Source organism: Catharus ustulatus, chromosome 8 (genome assembly GCF_009819885.2).
Source record: "Catharus ustulatus isolate bCatUst1 chromosome 8, bCatUst1.pri.v2, whole genome shotgun sequence".
Classification (NCBI taxonomy): Eukaryota; Metazoa; Chordata; class Aves; order Passeriformes; family Turdidae; genus Catharus; species Catharus ustulatus.
The window spans coordinates 16,647,135-16,674,353 of NC_046228.1; the positions used below are offsets into that span (position 1 = coordinate 16,647,135).

General features: G+C 39.4%; 1 protein-coding gene across 3 annotated transcripts in view; it reads right to left on the reverse strand.

Moving 5' to 3' along the window:
* Positions 1 to 27,219, reverse strand: part of PCGF5 (polycomb group ring finger 5) — a 67,811-nt gene that overhangs the window by 11,374 nt on the left and 29,218 nt on the right. The window contains exons 1-9 of one of the 3 annotated variants that reach the window (XM_033065763.1): positions 23,318 to 23,427; positions 22,576 to 22,885; positions 13,376 to 13,472; positions 8,928 to 8,983; positions 8,749 to 8,808; positions 5,476 to 5,624; positions 3,342 to 3,440; positions 2,228 to 2,317; positions 298 to 357 (exon numbers count right to left, since the gene is read on the reverse strand). In XM_033065763.1, coding sequence (XP_032921654.1) covers positions 298 to 357; positions 2,228 to 2,317; positions 3,342 to 3,440; positions 5,476 to 5,624; positions 8,749 to 8,808; positions 8,928 to 8,983; positions 13,376 to 13,472; positions 22,576 to 22,687 — 723 coding nt within the window. In that variant the 5' untranslated portion in view covers positions 22,688 to 22,885; positions 23,318 to 23,427. Of the gene's footprint in view, positions 1 to 297; positions 358 to 2,227; positions 2,318 to 3,341; positions 3,441 to 5,475; positions 5,625 to 8,748; positions 8,809 to 8,927; positions 8,984 to 13,375; positions 13,473 to 22,575; positions 22,886 to 23,317; positions 23,428 to 27,219 lie in introns of those variants that run through there. The other 2 variants (XM_033065762.1, XM_033065764.2) reach the window with 2 other exon arrangements.

Consider the following 27,219-nt stretch of genomic DNA (forward strand, 5'->3'; position numbering starts at 1 on the left):
GCTTAGAGGAATGAGATAGGAAGAGGTAGATAATCCTTTGAGGTTGATATGGATATCTACCTACAAAATGATATCTCAAAAAAATCACAAACAAAAACTGACCTAAGGCAAAGTTAGACAAATTCCTAAATCCTTTGAATAAAGTTTGTGCTAAAGGAATGAAAATGCTCAGGCCTCGCTCACAGAGTTTTAGGGCTTTGTCGTGAGGAATTATAAAAACTCCACAAGTGGAATTACAATGGAGGTGCTGACAGGACCTAAATGACTGTAGTATGTACAGTCGTGAGTGCCTCTTACCTGATAGAAAGTGCCATCCTGTGAGCAGACTTGCGAAGATGAGCAGTTCTGACACCGAAACTGCGAAGGAGATGATTTTCTGATCAGATAAGAGGCATCCACAGCTGGACATACACATTTACCATCTATTGATTTTTTTGGTTTTTTTAATTTTTAAATGTAAAGGTTACAATCAATTTACTTATTGAAAACAAGAATGACTTGTTTAATGAATAAATGGACATTTTTCCCTTTTCTTGTCTACCTCATGTAAGGTCCACAGCTATGCCAGTAAAAGCTCATGGTCCATAGTACCAGAGATGAAGACAATCGAGTCACTTGATCTTCATTCAAAGAAAAGATTGTTAATTAGTTACCATTGCAACTTCATTGAGGAAAACAAAATCATACAAGCCTAGATATTACTTGATTCATTACCAGCACAATGAAAGTTTTAGAGATTTTAATATTCTTTGACTTCGGGGGAGTGATTTAAAACTACATGAAAGAGAAGATGAACACATGCCTGGCTATGCTGCGTGTATACAAATACACTTACAAACTTAACCAGGAGTTGTCAACTCTTGCATTCACTAACTGTTAAAAACTATAGTTCTGAGATTTTTGGAAATTTTTATCAAGATCATAGTTACTGTCGCCTCCAATTTCATGTAGCTGCCAAAAGTCCATTTGTAGGCAAGGGCTGCAGGATGAAATGCCATGAAAATCACTGCACTTGTTGCCTCAACATTTCCTAGAAGGACAGCCAATGCTAACAAAAATACAAGATGGCAAACCAAACAAATGTCCACTGGTTTCAAGGCAGTATTGGAAAAAATTCTAGTTAAAGCTCCCTTCCTTGTGCAATATTGGGGTTTCAACAATCACCAAATTTCAGTGCAATATTACTTTCAAATTTCTCTAATACTTTGAATACTTGCCTATATACATTGACCTCCCTAATTCCTATCAAAATCTATCCTTTCCCCTCCAGCTTCAGATTAAGGTAAAACTTTAGGAAGCTTGTGAATTGTTAACTCTACAGAATAATTGATCCTCTGGCTTCTCTGTCCATGCCCCAGTGCTTTTTATTCTAAGCACTAGGAAGCTTAAAACAAAAAAAAAGAAGAGAAGAAGTTTGGAATTTTCTTCAGATCAGTACATTTAAGTATGTTAAATGCTTAACCTCAGTTGCATTCCAATTTAGCCTCCACTAGTCATGAAAGACAAACTTGCATATACTACAAAGTGTGACGACCAATCAACAGGCACACAAAAATAAATGCATAAAAGAAAGAGAAGAAAAAGGGATATGACTTCTAACCAAAAAAATTATATATACAAGTCAGTATTAAACCAACGTGAATATCAGCCCTGAAAAAAAGTATTTTTAAAAGTTAAATACTGCAATTCTAAAATCTACATATGCAACAAGGAAAACCCATCCGGCTGTTATCTGAATGTTATTGTTACAGAGCATATCCAAAAAGAATAGATGTAGTATTAACAGAAACAGTAATAAAATAATTGGATTTCACCAGTAATTTTTCAGTGTCACTTTCAGTTTATTGACTGAATAAAATAGGCTCTTACTGAAGAACTGCTGGATGCAGATTCCCCAACTACTGTAACTCAAAAGGTCACCAAACGCAAATTTGCTGTAAAAGGACAAGGGCTTGAGTTTTTAGTTACTTAAAACTCTGAGCAGAACTTGCATGTACACATCATACATCTGCTATTTTGAAGTTTCAGAATCTACACAAAGTATGTACTGCAGGTTTTCACCCATAGGGTTCTACATAAGGAACTGAGAAAACATGCAGAAGGCATTCTTAAATAGGGGTTTTTGGAAGGGTTATAGATTACATTTGGGGCCAAGATGTGAAAGCATGTATAGGCTCTATAATAAATGTACCAAAACATCATTTATCAATAATGTAACAGCATTTACGTTTTCGCCTCTTAGTCTCCATCTTGTCATATAGATGAATTCCATAGTATGATCCTTCCCCATGATTTCTCCGTTGCATAGTACATCCAGCTTAAAATATAACAGAACAAAAAGTAAGACAAAGGGATGCTGAATTTTAATGTCTAAATGAACTGCTAAGTGAATCCCAGAGTTAATCCCTTCACTCCTATCATTATACAACAATTCCATCAGACATGTATATCAAACCTGGATGAATACTGCATGCTGACAATATGCTATTTGTTACACTGGTATTCAAATGGTATTTTTTCACTTTTGTGTTTTCATTTGAAGTAGTAGACAGAAAGAAGTCTGCTACTGAGATATGAAGTCACCAGTAGACAAACATTTCCTATATTTAGCTGCAATACACAGTACGTGTTTGAAGAGGAAGCCTTGTGCTGTATTTTGAAGGCTACCTTGCTATGCCGGTGCTATTTCAAACCCAAAGATATAAACCAGAAGTACAGTAATTTTAATTATTAAAATACATTGTAAAGAAAATTGTAAAAATTAGTTCAAAAATAACCATAAATTACAAGAAAAATGCACTTCAAAGTATACAGACATCACTTAACTGAAAGCAAAAGACAAGAAAAACAATGATCTCCATGTGAAAAATGTCTAGTTTAAACTGTATTATAGCATCTTACTGCTGCCTGCCACCGCAAATGTTAGACAGTGTTTTCATTACTAGAGCTATAATGATTTCTGGGTTTTAGACTAAAAAATAGTCAACATTTTGAAGTAAGCAGATTCTTTATAACACAAGCCATTAAGGTACCAAAAAGGCTGGTCAGCATGTCATGACACCATGAAAAACTCCTGTGTACAGTTACAGCCTGTGCACCAAACCTAACTCAGCCCTACCCCTGACCACAGCTGGGAGGTTGCTGCTGGTGCTAAAGGCAGCCTGCCCTTCATAGAGCCTTTGGCTCCTGCAAGAGAACAGGCTGAAGAAACAGTCTGTGCTTCAGTCTAAACTCTGGTATCCTTGGAAAGAGGGAAAGCAGGTTCAAACATGATTAAATTTCATAGAAATGCATTATATTGTAGGGAAATAAAAATACAAACATCTTTCTTTCAAATGTACCTCATAGGAACTTGGAAGTTTTAATTTTAAGCTGAGAAACTTTTTGATAGTTCCCACGGTCACTCGAGTAGAACAGCGGATAAATTTCTTCATTAAGCCCTAAAGCAACAGCAACAAATCAGAGAAAAACATGTTAGAAATTCTGGAAAATGTGAGCAATCTTTAGTGCAAGAACAGCTGGAACTGATAATTTTTTCAATCAGTAACCAATATTACTGCACCCTCTTCTAATTCAAAATGACATCATTGGTTCATTTTTGTTCACTTGTTTTCAAAATGTAAAAGATGACAAACAACTTCATTTGACCCATCTCTGGTCCTCAAGATACTTCTAAAAGATACAGAAGGGAGGAAAGAAAAAAACCAAAACCCAGCTACCACCAAAACTATTAAAACCCCCAGAAGAACTTAAGTACAGTAATTTCACGAATACAAGCCGCACCAATTTGACCAAAATTTTGGTGGAAACCCGGAAGTGCGGCTAATATTCGAGGGCGGCTAATGCATGGACAAAATTCTAAAATCTGCCAACACGGAAGTGAGAGCCCGCGGCAGCCCCAAGCCAAGCTGGAGCCCAGCCGGCGCCGGCAGAGGTGGGAAAGCCTGGCAGAGGCGGGGCCAGCAGTGCGGGGGGCGGGCGGCTGAGCCTGAGCCAGCAGGGCGGGGCAGGGAGGGCGGCAGAGCCCGGGCCAGCAGGGCGGGGGAGCCCGGGAGAACTGGGGCTAGCAGTGCAGGGGAGCATGGCAGAAGCAGTAAGGCCGGCGGGTGGGGCTGCCTGGCAGCGGGGGAAGCCCAGCATAATCGGGGCCAGCAGCGTGGGGGAGCCCGGCGGTGCGGGGGCCTGCAGTGCCGGCCAGGGCGAGCAAACGCGGCGGTGGTGCAGACGGGAGGGGGCGGCCGGCGAGCCTGGCGGCGGCGGCTGGCCCGCCAGCAGGGCGAGTAAACGCAGCAGCGGGGCGGCCGGCGTGCCTCGCAGCGGCGGCAGCGGCTGGCCCGCCGGCAGGACGAGCAAACGCGGCAGCGAGGCGGTGCTGACGGGAGAGGGGGGCCAGTGAGCCCTGCGGCAGCTGCAGCACCACCCGGCCGGCCCCGTCGGCAACCATGAGCGGGCCGAGCCTGCCTGGCCCCGCCCCGAGCCAGTAAAGCCCGCTATGCCGCGATCCTGTTACTAATTGGCCAATTTGTGAAAGCTGCGCACGGATTCTCGCTACGAACGAAAGTGCGGCTAATATTCGGGGTGCGGCTTATCTATTGACAAAGACAGCAACATTGTCGAGGCACCGGGGGTGCGGCTTATAGTCCGTGCGGCTTGTATTCGTGAAACTACTGTAATCTATGTGTTTGGGTTAGTAGCGCTAGGGGTCAAACAAATGTTACATTTTTAGGAAGTGTTAAGAACCAACAAAGTTATACATGTAACATAACATACAGAAAATGTAAGTAGTTTTATTAGGGAAGTTCTTAATTATATTTTTCTCTTTATTCTTCTATTTGTAATTTAATAAAACATTGTTAAAATCTAAGGTGATTTCTAAAGACTTTCTTCAAGACTCATTATGTTAGGTAATCCCCTTCAGGAATAGAAACCAAATATCCCTAATTCTTAAAGCAGCAACTGGCAGGTATTACTCCACAAATTTTGCAGACCAAAGTGATCTCCCCAAGTCCACACACAAAACATCAGAGTCAGAATCAGGTTTACAGCTCAGAAGATCTGGATCCCAATCATTCAGGGTGCCACATATTTGATTATCAGGTTCATTCCAGCACGTTAAAACAGTAATCCTGAAGGTATGAGGCAGCTCACCTACAGTTAGCTTTATAAATACCTCTGTGGTGTGCTGTAATCTGTTGTGTAATGCAGTTATATACCATAAAGGCTGTAGACTACAAAACTATAATCCACACACAAACAAAAATTCCACTGTCACAGATGGCTTTCTGTATAGAACTGTGTTTTTCCACAGAATTCCAGAGATGCACCGAAATGCCTCAAAGGGAAGGAGTAAATAAGCGTGGAAGTTGGAACAGGTCACTGCATTAAGGTTTATTTTTAATGATTATGAAATGATTTGGTTCCTGTAAGATGCTATTCTGTCATCAATAACAACAGCACAGCATGTTCGCTACTCACTTTGACAACATTATCTCCTGACTGCCCATTGTTGCGTAAGCAGTCGAGGCAGATTGCAATCTGTGGGTCACTCCTGTGATAGTCTTTATCTTCTTCATTTTCATCACACTCCTCATCTACTTTGGGTTTATCAGCTTTTGGACTTTCATCTGTAAAATATGAAGATCATATTATTGAAGCATAAAGTAATTAAAAATCACATATTTAAGGAAATTAGGCTTTTTTATGAGCCATAATTTTTCTTCACATGAACTTTACACAATTTTAATTCAGTGCCTTCTTAAACTGACCAATTTAAAAATCTCTGGAAACAAATTTTTGCTACTGAAATTTCAATGCAATATGCAAGCCCCAGATTTTTATGAAACAGAAAATAATTAGTTGATGGACTATATTGAGTATGGCTGTCTACTTCTGATAGGTCCAAAAATTAAAACTGCACATGTATCACAATCACTCAGACATGTAAACATAGTATAGTGTGGCAGTTCCATAACAAAAATAATGTTTTAAAATCAACAGTGGAATAACTTATGCCAACACTTATATATCAAGGTAACATGGCTAAATCAATATATATTAACTGTCACAATAATCCAGTGAAGACAAGTTCCTGTAATGTAATCACAAGGTAAACTAAACCTTAGATTTCATCCACTTTTGCCCAGATCTAAGTAAGTCACTGTAAGAATTCCAGATGTTTCTCTCCAGAAGGATTTTACAATAAATAGCCATATATTTACTTATTACCCTTTAAAAACAAAAAATATAAAAAAGAGGAAAAGTTTGTGTATTTTTAGCAGAGATTATACAAACTACATAATCACATGCAACAAGTTATGCCCTTTCACTCTGCTGTTAACATGTTCTATTGGTTCCTGGTTTAAAATTCTAACTCTTTGGAAGAGGTACATATACATCTTGTACAGTGTAGTAAGGTTTAGCACTCAAATGCTAAGACTAGCAGTACATCTAAATAAGGCTGCAATGTATGTAAATAACCATAAAATGGAGTAAGTTTTACAGATTTAGAGTATAGTATACAATAATCTTATTGTATACATTTGTTTGGTTTTTTTCTGTATGCCCAACTTACTTATTTTGATTTAAAACAAAGGTTGCTCTCTGTTGGAATAAAACATTGTCACAATTAACTTAAATAAGCTGCTTTCATGTTTTTTTAAAAAACTTTCAAATCATGTTTTTAAAAACCTTTTAAAAAACATACACTTACCAGACTTCTAAAGGAATTTAGAAGAGTTCAGATGAGAAAATAGAATTTAAACTTTAATAAACACCAAGCCATGACTAAGTTTCTTGGCACAGTAATTAGTTGCCTTTGTTCAGTTTACATATTCAAGATGAGTTTTAAGCTATAGTCATTACTTTTCTCTCTTACAATTTTTAAGTTTTCAGTAATTATGAAAGATTTATCCCCAAGTCCCTATTAGCTATTGACACATTCAGCTGAATGTGTATCATACATACATTTTGCCCCTATCATCTTCCTATGAGCAGAATTTACAGTATCAAACTACAGATTTTTTTTTTTTTTCTCTGAAGGTCTAGGAAGCAAACTCTATGAATTGAGCAGGTGCAGTCCATTTGTCACAAGCATCTGTTCACTTCAGGCAGGAAAGTACCAATAAATATTTTCTCTCTGTACTATGGTATTTCATCATTCATCAATTCTTTCTGGTAATCACTCTCCTACAGGAGTCACCAATGCCTGAGATATGCTTTATTGCTTGGGGCTTTTTCCTTCTGGTACGTGAAAATTTTAAGTCCTGGGATTTTTTTACAGCTCTTAGATGCTTAGGTTAGGAACTGTGCTGCGACCTGTGGCAGAGGACACAACTGACAGGCTCTTAAACTACAGTGACAATCTGATTGCAGGGCATGGTATTGACAACTGAAACAGTCTCCTCTAAATGAAATTATTCTCAGCAAACAATTTCTTCCCTGGCAAGATTCTAAAAGCTTGTTTATGACAGAAAATAGCTGAAGTGCTATAATTTGTCTCAATGAGTTGTCATGACTTTCAAATGGTTTGTAGAGACAAAGTTCCATAGCCCCAGGATACGGTCACTAATGGAGTTGCATACATCTGTAGCTACTTCAAAGAATAATTTGTGAGTTAGAGGCTTCTTCTCATTCACAAAACAATCCAAGCTCTCACCACAGTTATTAACTCATCTCCACTAAGTTTATCATGCAATTAGGAGAGGAAGGTAAGAACCAGAAGAGTAAGTTGGTCAAAAGTAAGTCACATTCTACATTTACAAATTATCTTTTGATTCTTTCTATGTACATAGCAGAAGACCATTTTCTAAACAGTCAAGAAGTGTCTATATCTCACAAAAATATTTCCTAAGTATTTTTAAATCTGTACATAGCACACTGTAGTAAACAAATATAATTTCATCTAAACTGTTCTGCAGTTCTTAATTAAGAGACTATAACATTTTCCCTAATAATGGATGCCAAATGCAAATCAACAAAACTTGAGAAAGAAAATGAAATGTTACGAAGTTGAAAAGAAGTCATTATAAAGAAATGAATGCATAAGAATATTGTAAGATGTTTACTTGACAGATACCCTTTACTGAAAATAGCTATTTTTTAACTTAGCAGAGTCTTTCAAAAGTTCTTTAAAATCAAATCAAATAAGCTATGGTATTAAAAACTTGAAGTCAAATTAAAGGGGCATAAAACCAGCTGTATGTAGTCCTCACTTAGTACCTCAATACTGAGTTTCAAATGGATCTACTATAAAAATGAAACAAAACAAAGCAAAAAATACAAACAAAAAACGCAACAAAAAGAAAGAAAGAAACAAAAGAGCATTGTGGAATCTATATAAAACAATTATTTATCATGTGTGGAAAACTGTTTTACTACTTGTCATAACTAATTCTTGACAACCTCCTACTTAACAGATGGTCAAATTTGGTAACAGAAAGTAATTTGTAAAAACTCTGTAAAAAAATTCTGTGTCTTGCTCTATTAAGAAAATCAAGAATTCAGCTGGACAATTGTGAGAGCCTGGGGTAACGCAAATAAAAATAATGGTAAAACAGCTAGAGTTTGTTAACCAGCTGATTGATAGATAAGGAATAGTGTGTGAAGGCCCATACATTCACAGATTCCCTACAAGTTTCTGTAGTATCTTTGAATTCAGTGGAAACAAAATGTACTTGTGTGAGTGAAGAAACTGGTCTTAACAAGTCATGTCATTTAACATACAGATGAGAGAGGGGAAAAAATCATCACCTTGTCCATTTTCTTGAGGTTTGTTTTTCTTCCAAAATTCAATCTCTCGCTGCAGTTCCTCTGGTTAACATCAAAGAACAGTAATGTGAATTTTTAAATCAACACCAGGGATATAATTAGAAATAGCCATATTCCTTCCACCAACCCAAACAGTTCCCAAAACCAAATGAGAAACTTACGTTCTCGAAGTCCAGGCACCAACTTAAATATAATTTCCTCTAAGGTGTTATCCAGCCTTTCAGAGGGAAAAAATAAATTTCACATTAAATGGAAACTAGCATTTTTAGTATTTTTTGTGTTTAAATAACTTCTGAGTAATGAGCTGTATTTTTCTGGTAAATAATACATCCTATCAAAGCCAACTGATTTTAGCTTAGGAGACAACATGCATCAAAGTTTATCTCAACCACCTCCTAAATAGATTTATCATAGAAAAAACTAAGGAATTTATTTTTAATGTATAAAGATTAGAATCAAACAAAAGAGAAAAACAATTATTTTTAAAATTTGTATTACATGCAAGTAATAGTGTTATTAGAAGGAACTACTGGAAAAGTAGTATCCAATTTTAAGGTCCAGCACATGAGTAGTAAGCATGAAAATGATAAACTCTATTACAGTAAGCATGAAAATTATAAACTCCATTATCATATTAAGTCTTGAAGTGCTTTAGCAATAAGCCTGTTATGAAAAACTGAAGAGACTATTCCCTACTTACCACATCACAGACAAACCAGTCTTGGCAGGATAAAGAAGACCACAGTGCATCCATGCTGCTCTGACTTGACAGTTCTCAGTACCCAGCATAATTAATTTGAACTATTTAAATGTGCCATGTGTTGCACACCAGAAGAGAGTACACAGCACAGGCATGTCCTCTGATACCCTGATATTAGTCCAAAACTAGTTATTATGGTCCTTTCCAGTGTACACACCACAGTTATCCTTGTTGCTGAAGCCAAAATATTCTTCTTTCCTATTCTCTGAATTTAACTAACTCTTCTATCCATTTAGTTTATCATCTGCTTTCTAGTTCTACTTCCTCTCCTGGTCTCTTACCCTTCAGTTTCCTCTGGCTTTCATTCCATTTCCTTTTCCTTCCTCTCCTTTGCCGTTAAGGCTCTCTCTAGTCAACAGAAACTCCCATTGCCCACAGGCTAAACAAAAACTCATGACAAAATAAAATACTAGGTAATATCGAGAAACTAAGTACCTTGACATTCAGAATCTGGCATATTTTAAATTGCCTTATTTTTTCATCCCAATAATGATATATTTCTTTGCATATATATTTGCAAATACATGTGTGTACATGGTATTAATAATACACTATAGGCCTGTTAAAAAAACTACAGATGTTCTGTCATTTATTCACTGACAATTGCAAAGTAGGAGTAAGACTGAATGTTTTTATTGTTGAGAAATGCCTACAATCCATATAAATTGATAACAATTGTATTAAAATAAACAGATGAGTATTCAAGGTTCTCCTTACAGAATCTGTACTTGTACTTCAAAGTTTACAATTAGACCCATTACCCAACCATCAAGTCCTGAGACAAGATCCCTGTGGTATCCATCAGTAGATACAGTCCTACCACAGGAATATTCACATTTCAGCTACAACCACAATCCATTTTTAATTGCTTCTTCTTAAGGGGATATCAACAACAACAACAGCAATTCAGCAAGTGAAACATATCTCCCATGAAACAAAGCAGCACAGAGAGCACATTCTCACAGACAGGAAGGAAATTAAAATTGTAGGATGTCTGAGTGCTTGACTTCTGATAGATGACAATGTAGGATCTACCTTTGTGAATCGTGTACCTCCTCTGCCAGTAAGGTAACTACATGGTACTGCTTTCTGGGAAGTCCCTGCAGCAGAGCACTGGCAACTTGGGAGCATGACTTAGAAATGGAATTCATTTCACACTGTAAGAAAGCTCCAACCTTCATAATTCACTCATTAAAAGAAATGCAATAAGGACTTCAAAAGAGAACATCACTACCTTAATTAAAAATCCCTCTGTTCTTCAGGATGGTATAATAGACGCTGGTTTTCTTTCATTTATTTTTGAAAATTCCCATTTCGCACTTACTAATTTACTTTCAATGTCCCAAAACAAAAGTCACCGGTACTGCTAAAATAGCAAAAAAATCCTATATATTTTGCAAATTCACAATGCTGGAAGCAAGAAGTGGCTTCCCATTCTAATCAATGACTTAATTTTCTTCCAAAAACTAAACAAATAAACCTTTTTCTTTACAGAGGATAAATACTAATCAATACTTTGACAAGGGGAAGAAAAAAAAAGTCCTATCTGATCTTTAAATGCAGGGAAACTAAAAAATTAGGGAAAAACGAAATCATTACAAGATTCTCAATTTCAGATGCATCTTTCAGTGTTCCCATAAGGCACACAAGGAAGCTCTCTGACACTCACATCAAACCCATTCCAAAATGAAACTGCTTGAAAAAGCTGGTCTCAGTCATTTACTATGATACTTCCCGATAATGCTGAAACAAGAACATTGATTGAGACAACTCCTTCTATTCTCACATCTTCCAAACGTCCAAACCAGAACATACAGAAAGAAGAACCAAGCATTTCTGTCAGCTTAGTATAGTTCCTTATTTCACCATTTCTATAATACTGAATGAGTTACAAGATCAATACTCTCTGATAATTATCAGCAAATATGAACCAAACTATTGCTCAGGAAAACTTGCATGCACAGGAGGATGCTAGCAAGAGAAAAAGAAGTCTGCCTTCATGGCATCACTAACACAGACCCTATTGGTGATGCAGAATTCTGCTGAATCAGGGAAAGGGAATTCTTAAAATTTAACACTCTTCCTACATTTTCATTTCAGAGCCCAATATTGAATTTCAGATTTAGTCTCGTAGTTACAACAGACCCTAAGTGCTGCCAACTAAGATACATGTAGAAAGCTCACATAGTTATGAAGTTACTCAGAACTGAGTTTAGAAGTATTTTATAACGCTTATCTGAGAGACCTTAGTTAAAAGTACCAAGTGGTGTTCAACACCATTTCTCAGAAAATGACTGCATTCCTCAGCAATGATAGGCTGATCTCCATGGTCAGAGTGCAAGACTTGTATTAAGTTATGCAGGCAACATCCAGGAAAAATCATTCCACGGCATAGCTCACGTGCTCTTCTGATTATTAGTTTAGCAAATGTTTAAAGTTGGTTCATAAAATACAGCCAGGAAACTACTAACTATATGCAGTTTCTTGGCAAAGAGACCAAATTACTCTAAAAGAAATTTCAGGAAATAGTTGGATAGAAAATAGCTCTTCCCACATTTCTGACCTGTGCTCTCAACTTTTCTCACACATCTATAATTTTCTGCTCAAAGGACAGTACTTGTTTACTAAACACCTACTACATGTTTCAAAAAATGCATTTTTCATCTCATATGAACTGGTCCTATCAGAATGAAAGAAATATTTCTAAATGTTTTTATTTTCAGTTTACTAGTAGCCTATAGCATATTCTATTATGACTCAGCACCTCAGAAAGTGACAGGAAATCAGAAAAACCATCTACATAAACATGCTCAGCCCCACCCTTCCAAAAAATGTTCAGATGAGAAAGACTTAGGCCAATAACACCCTTTAAATTGCTGAATTCAATCTCTCTCACTTATCCTCTTGGTACATAACTGAAGTATGGGAATGGTTGTGCACACATAGATCAGTCAAAATCAAAACAACGTATGACAAATTGTAACAAAACCAATGACATCAGGAAATTATACCAAGTCTAGTAAATTCCAGATGTAAATTTATATTTTTACATTGATGTAAGAATAAGTCTTCCTAAGTTCAGAACAATATTAAAAATAATAATACTGGAGGGTGGGGTGGAGGTAGTGTGTTGAGAGTGAGGGCAGGGAGTGCCTTCATAATTCTAGGAAAATATTAGGTTCTTCCTTATGATGACACTTCTTGATTTTTTTCTATCTTATTGGATGTCTATCATCTTTGTTTCAACCTAACATCACTTAAAGTGAATCCAGAATTTAATGAAAAATAATTGTTTTTAAAAAGGTGTGTTAATATAATATTAAAAAATCTCAAAAAAGGGTATTTTTAATGTAAAACCTTTTTCATGAGTATCTTTTCATTAATCTTACAGCAGATTTCAATTCAGATTGGTAGACCTATGTCCTGAAAAATATTGTTTTTCACATGATTCATTTTCTATATGTTGTTCTAAAAACAAAAAATTGCTGTGAGGTTTGGAATGCCCTAAATAATTTGCAAAAACAATCCTCTAGAATTTGATTTCATGTAAAGAAAAAAAGATATCTGGTTCATTTATTTGTTTAATAAGATTTTTTTAAAAAAAAACTTGTACAATATAAGCACTATTTCTGTGTCTTTCCCTTATATTTCCTCCTTTTGCTATATCTGAAAAAAACCAATTTAGGATGTAGTGGAAGCTGAGAAAATGACAACCTATAAGGCGTAGAACAGTTAGTATATGCATTATACAAATAAGCAAAACAATTATTTCCCTTTTAGGATAAAGCTGTTAAGATATTTTTGTCGTTGTTGTTCCATTTCAGAAAATGTTGTGAAATGGATTCTTACCTTAACATTTCTAGTGGATTGGTCTCATGCACTTGGTTGCCACACCTGGGACAGTCATTGCTGTCTTCAAAGTGTTGAACAATGCAAGTCTTACAAACTAAGACAAAGAAGGCAAGAAAAAAAAGAAAAAACCCACTTAGACAAAATCTAAAAAATATTGGTCAAGTAAGACCTAATGATAGCTGGTAGCTACTTCATGCATCAGAAATAAAAGAGTATTGTCTTAAAGTAAATAATTACACTGTATCTTATCCCCTTCTTGTTCCTCAAAACCAGTTAGTTTCGCTCTGCTGAGGCACCAAGGTCAGCAGCACAGGTTGGACAAACACTGTTTTAAATTATCACGTATTTTTGCTACTTAGAATTCTCCCAGAATCATAACACACAAAGCCTGCAGCACCTTAAAGGACAGATTCTCAGGTGTGTGCTGGAGAACTTCAGCCAGCAGAGCCCACCATCACCTCAGCTGCAAACGACTTACACACATAACTTCTGTTCCAATGGTGCTGCCTGCAGCTGAAAATAGTGGTTTAAACACTTATTGTAAGAGAAAAAGTCACAGAAATTGAACACAGGTTGAAAATGTTTCCCTTTTGACACAGTGCTTTCCAAAGCAATGACAGAATGTACACTCAACATTTAATATTTGAACTTGAAAAATCAGGATCAGGACCATATTAAACCAATAAACATAAAGCAACAACAACATGAATTTAAAAACCAATCAACTGAAAGTAAACTAAATAAGGTGCTACACAACTGTTGCTTCCAAATGATTCATTACAGACTGTAGATTTTAATGTCATTAATAATGGAAGCCAAGCTGATGAGAACAAATATGCTTGCTATTATTACTGCACAACAATGTTCTGGATGGAGAAAAACTCTATCCTCTTCTTATTATTAATTCACCTACACTGAAATAAGAACTGCAAATTCATCAGTAAATGGGCTGAAAAAATAAATGGACCGCTGTGATTGCAATATGCTTTCTGCTGAAACATTGTATTTCTTTTCATCAATTACTTAAAGAAGTATGAACATCTCTAAGCAAGTTGGTAAATCCTAATTATAATACAACTCCAGGAATCTTGAACTTCCTTTGACAAACAAAGCCTGTATTTGTCTTTGCCTTAGAAGGGTTATATCATATCAGCTGATGCTGATAACGCACACATATTAAACCTCCACATAGGTGTTTCTTCCAACTGCTTTCAATTACTAAGTTCAAGACATTAACTTCACGGACCAAGTTTCTCAAGAAATTGTAAAATAACTCTTGTCAGTTGAGCTTTTCAGGTGCAGCACCTGATAGTGCTAGCTAGAGCTAGTCCTAGCTCATAATCCTGGTATCTATATGGTGCTGAATACACTGCTTCTGTCAGGAAGGAGAAAGTGTGTGGGTTAGTGGTGGGTAATGACAATACTGAGGAAGCACCAGGTTAAGAGTCACTGACTGTCTCAGAAATGCCATTAGCTGGAAACCTCAGTTCAAAGAGTGTGAGGGGAAAAAGTCTGAGGAGCAAGTACGATAATGAAACGGTGAAGTCTGACACAGATGTAAATTACTGTCATTTGGAAATTCAGCTGAAAGTCACTGAGGTAAGTAACAGAAAGTTTTGGCTTACTCTAGACCTCTTCTAACTTGACTTCATAGAAACTGAGCTAAAGAGAACCCTTTTTCAATGGATTTTTGTCTGCTAACTCCTATAAAAAAAAGGAGTTAGTCTTTGTTTTTTGGTAAGTCTTCTGTCTAGTATAAACAGCAACATCTCGGTGGAATCTTCCTAGCCTAACACCAAGTTAAAATGAGCAACCTGAACTAGTGGAAGGTGTCCCTTCCCATGGGAGGAGTGTCAGAACCAAGGGTCTTTTCCAGCCCAAAGCATTCTATGATTTTTTTTTTGCAACACACTCAGAGAATTAGAAAAATTCTTCAAAAGGAGAAGAGGCTTAGTATCAATACCAAAGTAATTTGGTTTCTTTTTTGTTAGCAATAGAATTAGCCTCCTTCTCAAAGAGTTTCCTTTCATTTTAGGAAAACTTTCTGAAATTCTTAAGAGAATTTAATTCCCTTCACTCGTTCTCAGGATTTTTGCTCCACACACACCACAGAAGTTTTTGAAGTCTGTGATGAGATGACATTGTTCTTACTGCACTGATTTGTCTTGTAAAGATATTTCACATTTGTGCTTCCTAGGTTTTTTGTTTGCTTGCCAAACTAAAGACAAATAGGGCCTATGTGACCTATAGCTTTCATTTACATCTAGAAGAAATCTGAAATTATTGCTATTCAGAAGAACTCCATGCCATGGGATCAATAACTAATACACTTATTTAAGTCAGATAACTGACTCCATGAAACCTCCAAACACTAAACGCCGCTAAACAAAAAGCATGCTAATATCCACAATAATTTAACTTGAAGAAATATTCATAATATAAACCATTCCATGGAAAGGAATTGAATTCCTTAGTCTGAATATATTTTCATGCTCTATTTATACCTTTTGTTTTTGAAAGGAGATGACACCCTTGGAAGCCATGCATGGTCCAAGAAAGAACCTAATGATTAATGAAGAGCTTCATTCCCAGTGTAGGAAAGGTCTTTGAGTAGAACATACACAGAGAAGACATCATAAGGAACCAAGAACCTTATTCCAGCCCTGTATGGATGTTTCTCTTATGCCAATAAACACACAGATCTGGATCATGTGTTTGCACAACCAGCTCAATACAATAAAAACCCCCTTGAAACTGTAAATCAATACTGAAGCAATCCAAAAGAACTTTTGCTTTTTCTCATGTAGAGCTATGTACAGTTTGCAGAATTTTGAAGTATATGCTACATGTGCCAGTGAAATGAGAACCTGAATTTCATACTTGTATGATGACATTTCAGATGAGACACAATAAAAGTTAAACTCACATAAGATGACTTTCTATGGTTGATAAAAGTACTTGTGTGACATATGCTAATTGACTGGCAATCCTAACAATGCTATTTTCCAATACAGAGATATCTGGTTCACACATTCCTTCAGATCTTTGTAATCAAACAAAAACAACAGAAACAAGTGGCAACTCTGTGCTGTATGTCACAAACAAATAAAAAAGGTACATATCTTATGAATATCTACATACATATATATCCCTCTAGGTTACTGTTTAAATGCTGATTAATGAGGTACCTAAATAAAACTTCACATTGAACTTTTAAAATAAAGTATTCTACAAGATAAAGTTTAATTAGTTAATTGCGGTACAAATTTTTTGTCAGAACTCATCCTTTGAATTCTTCCAAAGATCTCCTCTCTCAAAGTTAATCACTCTGATTCAGTGAGCCAAGGACAAAGAAAGGGCACAGGATACGTAAAGCTAGTGGAACATCAAACCCACCTCACTGATGGCACAGAGGTGTAACAAGTCATTTGGTATGTTTACTGAAGTATTTAATTATCTACCTCAAGTCTGGCTTTAGAAGCACTTACTTTTAGGGAAAGTGTTTGCTTGAAAACAGGACAGAAAACTTCAATTCACTTAACCACCCTTTTCAGAAACTATACAAGTGGGACTACTCCACTCTTAATTACAATTACCAGACATAGTCACACTGGATTCTCTTCTGCTGAGAGAGAATTTCAGTATATGACAACCAAGAAAGACTTTTTGTGTTGAAAACAATTTAAAAATAACATTTAGGCCCTGCTACACGCCATTGACTGAAGTTTCTGCAGGAGAAGGAGTCTGAAGGCAGCTCAGCTTCTGAAGGCAGCTTCTCTCTGAGGGTGAGAAATTTTGCTGCAGTGAAGTTTTTTTGGGATCTTCTGTTGACAGCACAGGTTTTTTAGCAAAATCTGAAAACCACTCTAGTTGAAAGATTATTTGATATTGAAAATTACATCTCTGGTAAAGTTCTTGCAGAGAAGGACATTTCTGAAAGTTTCTAGACTGCCTTGGTTGGCAATTTCTTAACACAAATATTAGAGAGACCAACTAGGAGAAATGCACCTTTTGATCTCCTGTTCATAACAGGGAAAAGTTGGTGATGAATACAGCCACAGACAGCAGCTTTCCTTGAGTTGAGGATCTTGAGGAAGAATACACACTTAAACAGTACAGTCAGGACTCTGAACTTCAGCAGATGGGACTTTAGCAACCACTCACCAGATTTCCCAAGGAGACTATCACTGGAAAAGAGACTTAGGAGAGCCGGCTGAGCTATACAGTCCACTGTACAGGGAACTTTGTCAGAAGAACTGCTTAGTGCTCAGTAATTGCTTAGTGCACATGGTTCCTAATTAATATGCAAAAGTAGAGCATATTAAAAGTGGAAACAAGAATGGGAAACAAACAGACATAAAATCACTACTCTGGCATTAGAGACAAAAGCAGGAAAGCCAAGGCCCAGCCATAGCAAGAACTGAAGAGAGACATAAGGGAATTGTTTAAGTATGCTAGTAGCTGAAGGAAACAGACAAAATATGCCTGTTAATGAATGAGGGAAAAATCTCAGGAATAGTTTATACAGAGTGGTTTGAATTCCTCAGTATCTTTTTGCCTTGATCTTCACAGGCAGCACTTGATCCCAGATCTCCCTGCATACCCAGCTGGACTTGGGAAGGAGAGGGATGATCAACAGTCAAGGAGCAGCAGGTTAAAGTCTACTGAGAAAGACAGGATGTATTTAAATCTACATGCCAGATAGGATTCACTAAGATGAAAGCTTATCATCATAACCAGGGTGATTATGAGAGCTACCTGATGACTAGAAAAGGGTAGTGTGTTATGCCCACCTTTAATAAAGAGGGGAAGGATGACCCAGGGAAGTACAGCTAACCAGCCTCCTCTAGCTCACTGGGAAGATGGAGATTACATCATGTCCCTTGGAGTCAATTTCCAGCTATGTGAGGGACAAAAATGTAATCAGGAAGTGGCAATAGCAATTTGCCAAAAGCAAATCATGCCATAGGCTGGCAGGTGATGTAATAATAGCTTTTACAATTTGAACAGCAGTTACAGGCATGATGGAGCCCATCTTCTTGGGAGTGGCAAATAGTGTCACATATTAACATTTGGCAGGACATTCAGAAAAACTAGATAAAGACTGTAGCACTGGATATGGTTATTAAGAGAGGTCGTGGAGACTCCATGCTTAGAAATTCAAATGCCAACTACACAGAGACATGGTTTGCCCTGTTATAGTGTTGGCAACTAACCTGCCTCCTGCATGAAGTTGGCCTAGACAACCTCCAGATGTTTTCAACCAACATTTCTATGATTGTGTAAACAGCCTGTTATTTTTTAAGATACTGAAGAATGTTCTTGAGGAAAGTTTATTTTGCAAATTTTCTAAGTGCACACTGTACTAAACAACAGAGTGACTCAGGAGACAGATGATGGGATATGCCCTTTAGCTCACATCCAGTCTGCTTCCATCAGTAATTCTTAAACATCCTTGACAACTGTGTAATAGACTAGAAAAAAAGGTCTCATTCCATAAGACAAAACCATTCTGTTTGAAGTAGCAAAAAAAAATTAAGTACTGAATTTACAGAATAAGTAATTTCGCAGTAACACAACCATTTCCTTTCAACAGACAGGAAAAATTTCACTTCTGGTACCCAAGTTGCGTTTAGGTTTCCCAGGGAATAGAGGAGTTATCTGTCCAACATTTTCAAAAGCACCATCAGGAACATCTGTTATTGAAAAGGCACTCATTTCTCAGAGTAGAACTTCACTTATTTTCCAGTGATACACAACATGTGAATTAACTGCTAATTCCCTGCTTTAGTTACTACTGATCACATTAGTTCCCCTATGATCACTGGAGAACATCTATGTCAATACATGCTTTTCATCTTGTCCAGAGTAATACACTGTACTCCCAGTATCTAATGAATTTAAGCTGCTTCTTCAACCATTAATATCTTCAGATTTTGATCATTTGTACAACACTGTTTTCAGTTATGGCAATTAGTAAGTACAAGACAAATACCAAAGGACAGTTAAAATCATTGTATTCTGTGGTATCTTTTTGGACAATACTGAAGAATCATACCTGTATGGTACCATACCTGCATTTGAAAAAAAAAAACAAACCAAAGAATTAAAAAAGATTAAATACCTTCTACAAGATAACTTAGCAGAGTACCTTCTTGAATTCTGCCATTACCTTTTCCTTTGCAGACATAAGATTTGCACATTTTGTATTTTTGTATTTTGGCAACTGTAACAAGACTTTGCTTTAAAGAAACACCACCTTCTTTCCTGCATTTCTGCTTAATAACCCAAACGTGGCAGTTTTTCAGCGAGGACACCTGAGCAACTACATGGCAGGCCAGTAAAATTCCCGTGCTCTAACCCGGGAACTAGGCAGTAACAGAGCTGGCTCAGTGGAGAGCTCACAAACTACAAAAGAACAAAAGCAGCAGATGCTGCTGAGAAGAGAATGCTCCTTCTGCCATTATTGTTTTGTAATGGGAGCAAAAGTAAATAAACAAATAAATTGTATAAACAAAAAGATTCCACAATAAAAACATTTTTTCTTAAATCTGATTTCTGTTGTAACTATTTTCCCCTAACCCCAACCTTTTAAAAATAACTAATGTTCATTAAACTTCAACCATAAAAAATTAGATAATACTGGAAATCTTCCAGTTTCTTTAAAGGCAAAGAGAATATAATAATATATTTACCTCTCTCTAATAAATTTAGGCCTGTTAAATACTTCAGTCTTTTCCTGATTCTTTGTCACTACCTTCCCTTTGCATGCAATAAAGAATGAAGATCCTCCTTAGCACTGCTTTTCTTAATCATGCTCTTACAGAAACATTTTTAATTGTCTCTTATGGCAGTAGCCAGAGTAAGTTCTGGTTGGGCTTTGGTCCTTCTAATTCTTTCTCTTTATAACTTCATGGTATCATTGCAGTCCCTCCAGGTTGACTGCCCCTTCTTCCAAAATTTATAAACCCTACTTTTCTTACTAGTTCCAGACAAGGCTTTCTGTACAGGCAGGCTAGTCCCCTTCCCTGCCAGCTCATCTTTCTGCACATGGGGACAACCTGCTCCCGTGCCTTTAGGATTTCCTTCTTAAAGCACATACAGCCTTCCTGGGCTCTTCTGCCCTTCAGGACTGCCTGCCAAGGGACTCAGTCAGCCAGGCTCCAAAATCTGCCCTCCAGAAGCTCAAGGAAGTGGTTCTGCTAAATGCCCTCCTTACTTGTTCAAGAACTGAAAACTATCTTTTTGTGACTGCTGTGCCCAAAGACCTGCTCTGACTGTCACATCACCCAGTCCTTCTCTGTTCACAAACAGCAGGTCCAGCAGGGCCTCATTCACCCACTATGTCAAGAAGTCACCCTTCACCCACTCCAGGAACCTCCTAGACTGTCTTCTCTCTCCTATTTCCAGCAGGCATCTGGTAAATTGAAGTATTCCTCTAGAACAAGTGCTAATGACTGTGAGACTTCCCTCAGCTGCTTCTTGAATGTTTCATCTGCCTCTTCACTGTGGTTAGGTGATCTGTGACAGACTCCCACCATGGTACCTGCCCTGTTGGCCATGCCCCCAGTTCTTACCCATGAACACTCTATCATCACCATCACTGAATTCTAGACACTCAAAACACTCCCTAACACACCTGCTACCCCACCAGTTCTCCTACCCCTTCTGAAGAGTTTTACAGCCATCCACTGCATCTCTCCACTTGTGAGTTATCCCACCATGTTTCTGTGATGGACTCTGTGTCATAGTTTTCCTGCTGCACAGTGGCTTCCATTGTTTTAATTCTCTGTGTGCTTCATGTAGTAGGGATGTAACTCGAAATTGTAAAAATTAACAATGAAGACAGCAACAACTCTAAGAATAACACTGCACAGAAATGACAGGAAATGCCAAGACAAGACTTCTAACTGATACATATTAAAGGTTTAAAAATGGGAAATCTACTAGAAACATACAATTCCCCTTACTCTTCCTTTAGAAGACTTCAAATGTTATTTGCAAAGATGTCAAATTCTAACGAGGTACAGTGAAACTACTGCCTATTCAGAAATAAATGTAAAAAAAAGCAAGCATATAAATAAGCTTGTGAAAGTAAGATGACAGAGTTTCACAGGACCATTCATACACATTTATGATTCATACATGACAATGGTTTAGATGTAGTAGGAGCAGAAGACAACTTAAAAAACTGTCTTTTTCTGAGACAATTCCATTGAAAGAGATCTACTCCCTAAGTAAATATTTTACCACCTTTCAAGTATTTCTCTGCATTGTACCATGGAACACACTAGAGACACATGAGCCAGTACTGACCAAACTAGTGTATCCATCATACATAATGCCGACAGATACATTCGTTTAAGTTTCAAGCATGGCTATATTATCAAAACAGCACACCTGACCTAATGATCTCACCTGTGATCAGACAGGCAACAGTGATATAAGTTTGGTGTTAGAGCCAGCACAATCACCACTAGCCTAGGGCAAACAAAAGGGTCTCTGCTCTGCCAGGCGTCCAGCAGAGCTGACATACCCTCACTGGATCAGGTTGGAAGGGATCCCAATGGGTCATCTGGTCCAACCTCTTTGCTCAAGCAGGGTAATTCCAGAGCACATGGCACAGAATTACATCCAGACTGCTCTTGAGTATCTCCAATGAGGGAACCTCCACACCCCTCTCTGGGCAATCTGCTCCAGTCACCCATAAAGTAAAGAAGTTCTTCATCATGTTCAGATGGAACTTCCTATGCATTAGTTTCTTCCCACTGCCTCTTGTTCTATTGGCTGGCACCACCAAGCAGAGCCTGGCTCCATCCTCTTGACACCCACTTTAGATATTCACACACCTTAATGAGGACCTCTCTCAGCACCCCTTTTTGAGCCCAAACAGGCCCAGCTCCCTCAACCTTTCCTTGCAAGAGAGGTCCTCCAGATCCTTTACCAGCTTAGTACTCTGGTGAATCTGCTCCAGGAGCTCTGTATCTCTCTTGTACTGTGGAGCACAGAACTGTCTAGAGAGCAAGATGCCTGAGACCACAGACCAGTGTTTAGGAAACTCCAGAAGAGAGTGGATTAATTCAGAATACGTAAAAAATTCAGTAAACAAGAACAAGCATAGTGGTCATATTAAGCATATTAAGACTTCAAAAAATATAAGTTACAAAGGAGGGACTATTTTGCAAAGTACTACTTACAGGTATGGAGGCACTCCGTTACTGTAGTTGGCTTGATGAGATAGCCTTTACAGATATAGCAGGTGATATGAGGATTGAAATCTTTCACCAAGTGCTTCCTCTGAGTAGCCATTCGTGGAGCAGGAAACGCTGGCAGAGTGCTTGGGGCCAGAGAAGCAAGTCTGAGAGGCGTCGATGTCCAGAGTTCACAAGAGCCGCAGCACTGCTCTGTGCAACTGGACTTCTCCAGGCATTTGATCTTAATTCCGCAGGTCTCACTGAGACATGGCTCATAACTCCTGCTCCTGTGCCGGGCGAGTCATTTTCCTACCTGTAACACACGTGGGAAAAGAGAGCTGTGTGAGCCCGGCCGGACAGCGGCGATGCCCCGCAGGACCAGCGTCGCCATGAACTTGGCAGCGGCACGGGGCTGTAATTTACATAACAGCAGCCGCCGTGCGCCGGCAGCCGAGCTCCGAGGCCGCGCCCCCGCCCCGCCGGGCTGCGGCCGCCGGCGGGACGGGCTCGGGGTCGCGGTGACAGGTGCAGGAGCCACGGCCCGCCCGGCACAGCCCGCCCCGCCGGGCCGGGCCCGCAGGCCGCGCCGGGCCCCGCGGGGAGCAGCCCCCGCGCCGCCCCGGCCCCGCGGGACCGCGGCCGGAGAGGGCGGCGGCCGCCCGGCTCTGCCCCCGCTCGCCCGACTCCCGTCCCTCCCCTCCCGCACCTGCGGCGCCTCCCGCCCCCGCCGCGGCCCCGGCCGTACCTGGCGCAGCCCCGCGGCCTCGGGCGGGCGCCCGGCGAAAGAGAAAGGGAAACGCCGTGCGCCTCCCCCGCTCGGAGCGCTCCCTCCTCCCCGCCGGGCTGCCGCGGCCGGTCCCGGGGCGGGCGGGACGGGCGCGCAGGCGCTGCTCCCGGCCGAGCCCCGCTGCGCCACAGCCCGCAGCGCCGCTCGGGGCGGCAGCGGCCGGAGCCCTGCGCGGCCCCGCACCGCGGGCTGCCCGCGCTCCGCGGCCCGGCCGGAGCGGGGCGGCGGCGCTGCCCGCCCCAGGTAAGAGCAGCAGCGGCGGCGCCCGGCTCGGCTCGGCACGGCGCACACCCGCTGGGGCACCGGCGCCCTTCTTAAAAATAACTTCAGCTTCTGCCCGTGGAAAGCTGGAAGTTAAACCCATTTCTCCAGCCCGCAAGCGCAAACACTAAACACTGCACTAAGTTAGCCCAAATCCCATGAAAATACGTGTGCTTTCCTAGAACCGGGACCAAACTAGGCAAGGGCTTCAGCACGAGTAAAAGCTGTCTCCGTGGCTCAGTGCATCTGCTTTTTGCCCCCTCTCCCCCAGTCACAGAAATCCATCATATTACCAGGTAATTATCCATAAAGCTAACGCAGCCTTAATTTTCCAATTGTACAATTTCTAGAAAATTTCTTTTATATTGCTTTTCACAATAATGACAGAAACATAAGGAGACATTTCCTGTATTAGCTGCAATGCCACCACATTACCTGCGACTGGTTTTGGTCTTTGCTTTTCTGTTCTGCATTTTGAAATAAATGCTTATTTTGCAGTGGCCCTCCAGTGCACTCTTCCCTTTCATCCTCGTGTAAGTGCTGCAACAGCAGAAGGCTTTAATAACTTTGGCCTGTTTCTGCCATCTAGTCCTACTGCTGTAATATTTACCAGGCAATAGATCTCCATTTACATCAATTCAATGGCTAGTCTGAGTCAGGTGCATCAAAAAACTGTTACAATTAAAGTTACGGTACAGTGATGAATGCATGATAAATCAGACCCAAAGCAATTCAACAGAATTGATTTTTTTGAATGATTTTTCCTGATAAAATGTTCATCTTGTATGAGGTTATTTCTCCACAACATGAACAAAAGTTTATATAGCTAAAAATCTTTTGAAGCAGCATAGAATCATAGAGTATCCTGAGCTGGAAAGAACCCAGAAGGATCATCGAAGTCCAACTCCTGTCCCTGCACAGAAACATCCCTGAGTCACACTAACAGCTTCTTCAACTCTGCCAAGCTTGGTGCTGTGACCACTTCCCTGGGGGCCCTGTTGTAGTGCCCAACCACTCTCTTGGTGAAGAACATTTTCCTATAATCCATCCTAAACTTCCCCTGACTCAGCTTTAGGCCATTTCCTTAGGTGACCACAGAGAAGAGATCAGTGTCTGCCTCCCTGCTTCCCCTCATGAGGAAGCTGCAGACTTTATGAAGTCTCCCCTCAGTCTCCCAAGTGACCTGACCCACCCGGTCCTCATAATGCTTCCCCTCTAGGCCCCCACCATCTCCACAGCCCTCCTCTGGACACTCACTAACAGCTTGAGATCTTTCTTACACTGAGGTGGCCAGAAGTGCCCCAGCACTCAAGGCGAGGCTGCACCAGTGCAGAGCAGAGCAGGACAGCAGCCACCTGCCCTGACTGGCAGGTGATGCTGTGCCTGATGCACCCCAGGATTCAGTACAGCTTAAGAGAGTTCTGTTTTGATGGTTTAAATCTTCTACTGTTAACCATTGTTTGCAGTTTTATACCACAAAGCACACACTAAGTCACAGGCTAAAGAACACTAAATAGACAACAAAAACTGTATACATCTCATGGGAATATTTTCATTAGTCACATTCAGTCAACTTAGTAGAAGTTGACTTATTTCAGAATGTGTATAGGAGTGGCTCTGCTCAAATGTAGTTTGATACACTTATTTTAACTTATAAACTTGCATTTAAAACAAGGAGAGCTGATGCCTCTCCTGGCTGTTTATAAACCTCTGCATCTGGTAAGACTTTTTAAAAAACTAAACTGTATTCTAAGTGAGATTTCATGACATAGTTTATCAAGTGTCCCATTCAAAACCCCCTCTCCCCAACATTTTCTAAATGAATTAATCAGCTAGGCTCATGCTTACACAGTAATGGATGCACAGTATTCTATTCAAGCACATTAAAAACTCAGTTGTGTCGCTTATACTGTGCAGGCCATGCAGTAATGCACACACAGCAGTTGGGATACTTGCAAACATACACAACTGGTATTGATTCCCATAAGTCATACTGAAGTCCCTCTTTTAAGGACAAGCAGTCCCTTGCCAGGTAAGTGATAGTGTACATGACAAATTCTTGCCCCATCTCTCCACAATGCAGGAACTCAGTCCTGCTGGTACCAAGTTGTATTTATGAGATGCTGACTGAAGGCGATGAAAGCTGAGCCTTTCAGCACCTTTCCAGACCACAACATAAAGAGCAAACGAGAAGCAGCACAGAAGAAGCTCTCATTTCATTATCAGAGGAAAGTAGATCCTAAAATACTTATGCTTCATATCATCAGGAAGCAAATTATGTTAATAAATGCTCATGAATTAATTAAAAATTCAAAGATAGTTAACTCCTAGCATTGCATGCAACAGGTTTATTTAAAAATACAGGCCCATACAATTGATGTGAGCATTTTGATCTACTTATAGCCATTCAAAGGTAACAAGAATAGTGTTTTTGAATCAAACAAGGCAGTCATTTCATATTATGAAAGAAACAGAATTAAGAAATGAACTGAGCTCATCAGAGTAAGTATGTATAATATGTTACAGGAAACACAGTGTTCTGGTTGTCTTGCAAATATTTCCCTACTTTTTCTGGGTTCTGAATTTGTTCACTGGGAAAGTCCAAGGCTATTGGGCCAGAAAATTCCTTTAGGGTCTGGCCCACTTTCTCCCATTTCCCACACCACTCAGGATTTTCAATGCCTGGGTCCATGTCCAGGTCAGATATCTCCTCAACCTCTCTGGACAGCTCAGCCCTCACTCTAGACAGCTGCAGACCATATAGAGGAAGCTTACCAGATAAAATACCAGGCAAGTGCTCTCTTTAACATTCAGGGATAACTGAACATTCTCAAAAGATGACATAACATTTAAAGAAGGAGAGGAAAGGCTGGGAAGCCTCATCCCCTGTTCCTCCTCTAACAAACTGGTTGCAGTCACTAATAAACCCCCAAAACAGGCTACAGAAGCTAGGATGGAGATTAGGATGGATAAACAACGGACCATTCACATTTTGAACAAACCCCAGTACCTTTGTTAATAAATAATAAATCATAATCACCATGTCCAGCAAAATAGCAATCCTAATCCGTGCCCTTCTTCTGTAAAAGGTACATATTAGGGACAAAATTGGAGCTATCTGTGGGTAAGAAAACAAGTCTAGGGACCAGAAAACTATTTTTACTTCAAACAGGCCTATGCACCGGGGAGATATCAGTGCCTCAAGCCAGAGAGATATCATGAATTCAAGTAGCATGGCTACTGACTGCTTTATCCCAACACAGAGTAAGTAAAACCAAAATGCAATACAGGTTTTTTTCCATTTTCTTGAGCCCCACATTGGGTGCCAAAATATTGGTCCTGGTTTGAGACAAAATTGGGAGGAAACGTCTGAAAGGTGTCTCCTTTGAAAAGGCAGATTCCAACTGGTTTGGAAAGAAATCTCCTTGGAGAAAATGGAAAAAACTTGTTTATTTAACAAGCATGGAAAAATGAATGATGCTAAACAATAAAGCCTCTGGCTGTTCTGAAGAGATGGCAAATTCAGAGAGTGCTGTGTGAGTGGGGCTCAGGTCTCGCTCAGTCTCCCCAGGGCTCAGGCCCAGTGTTCAGGCTGCAGT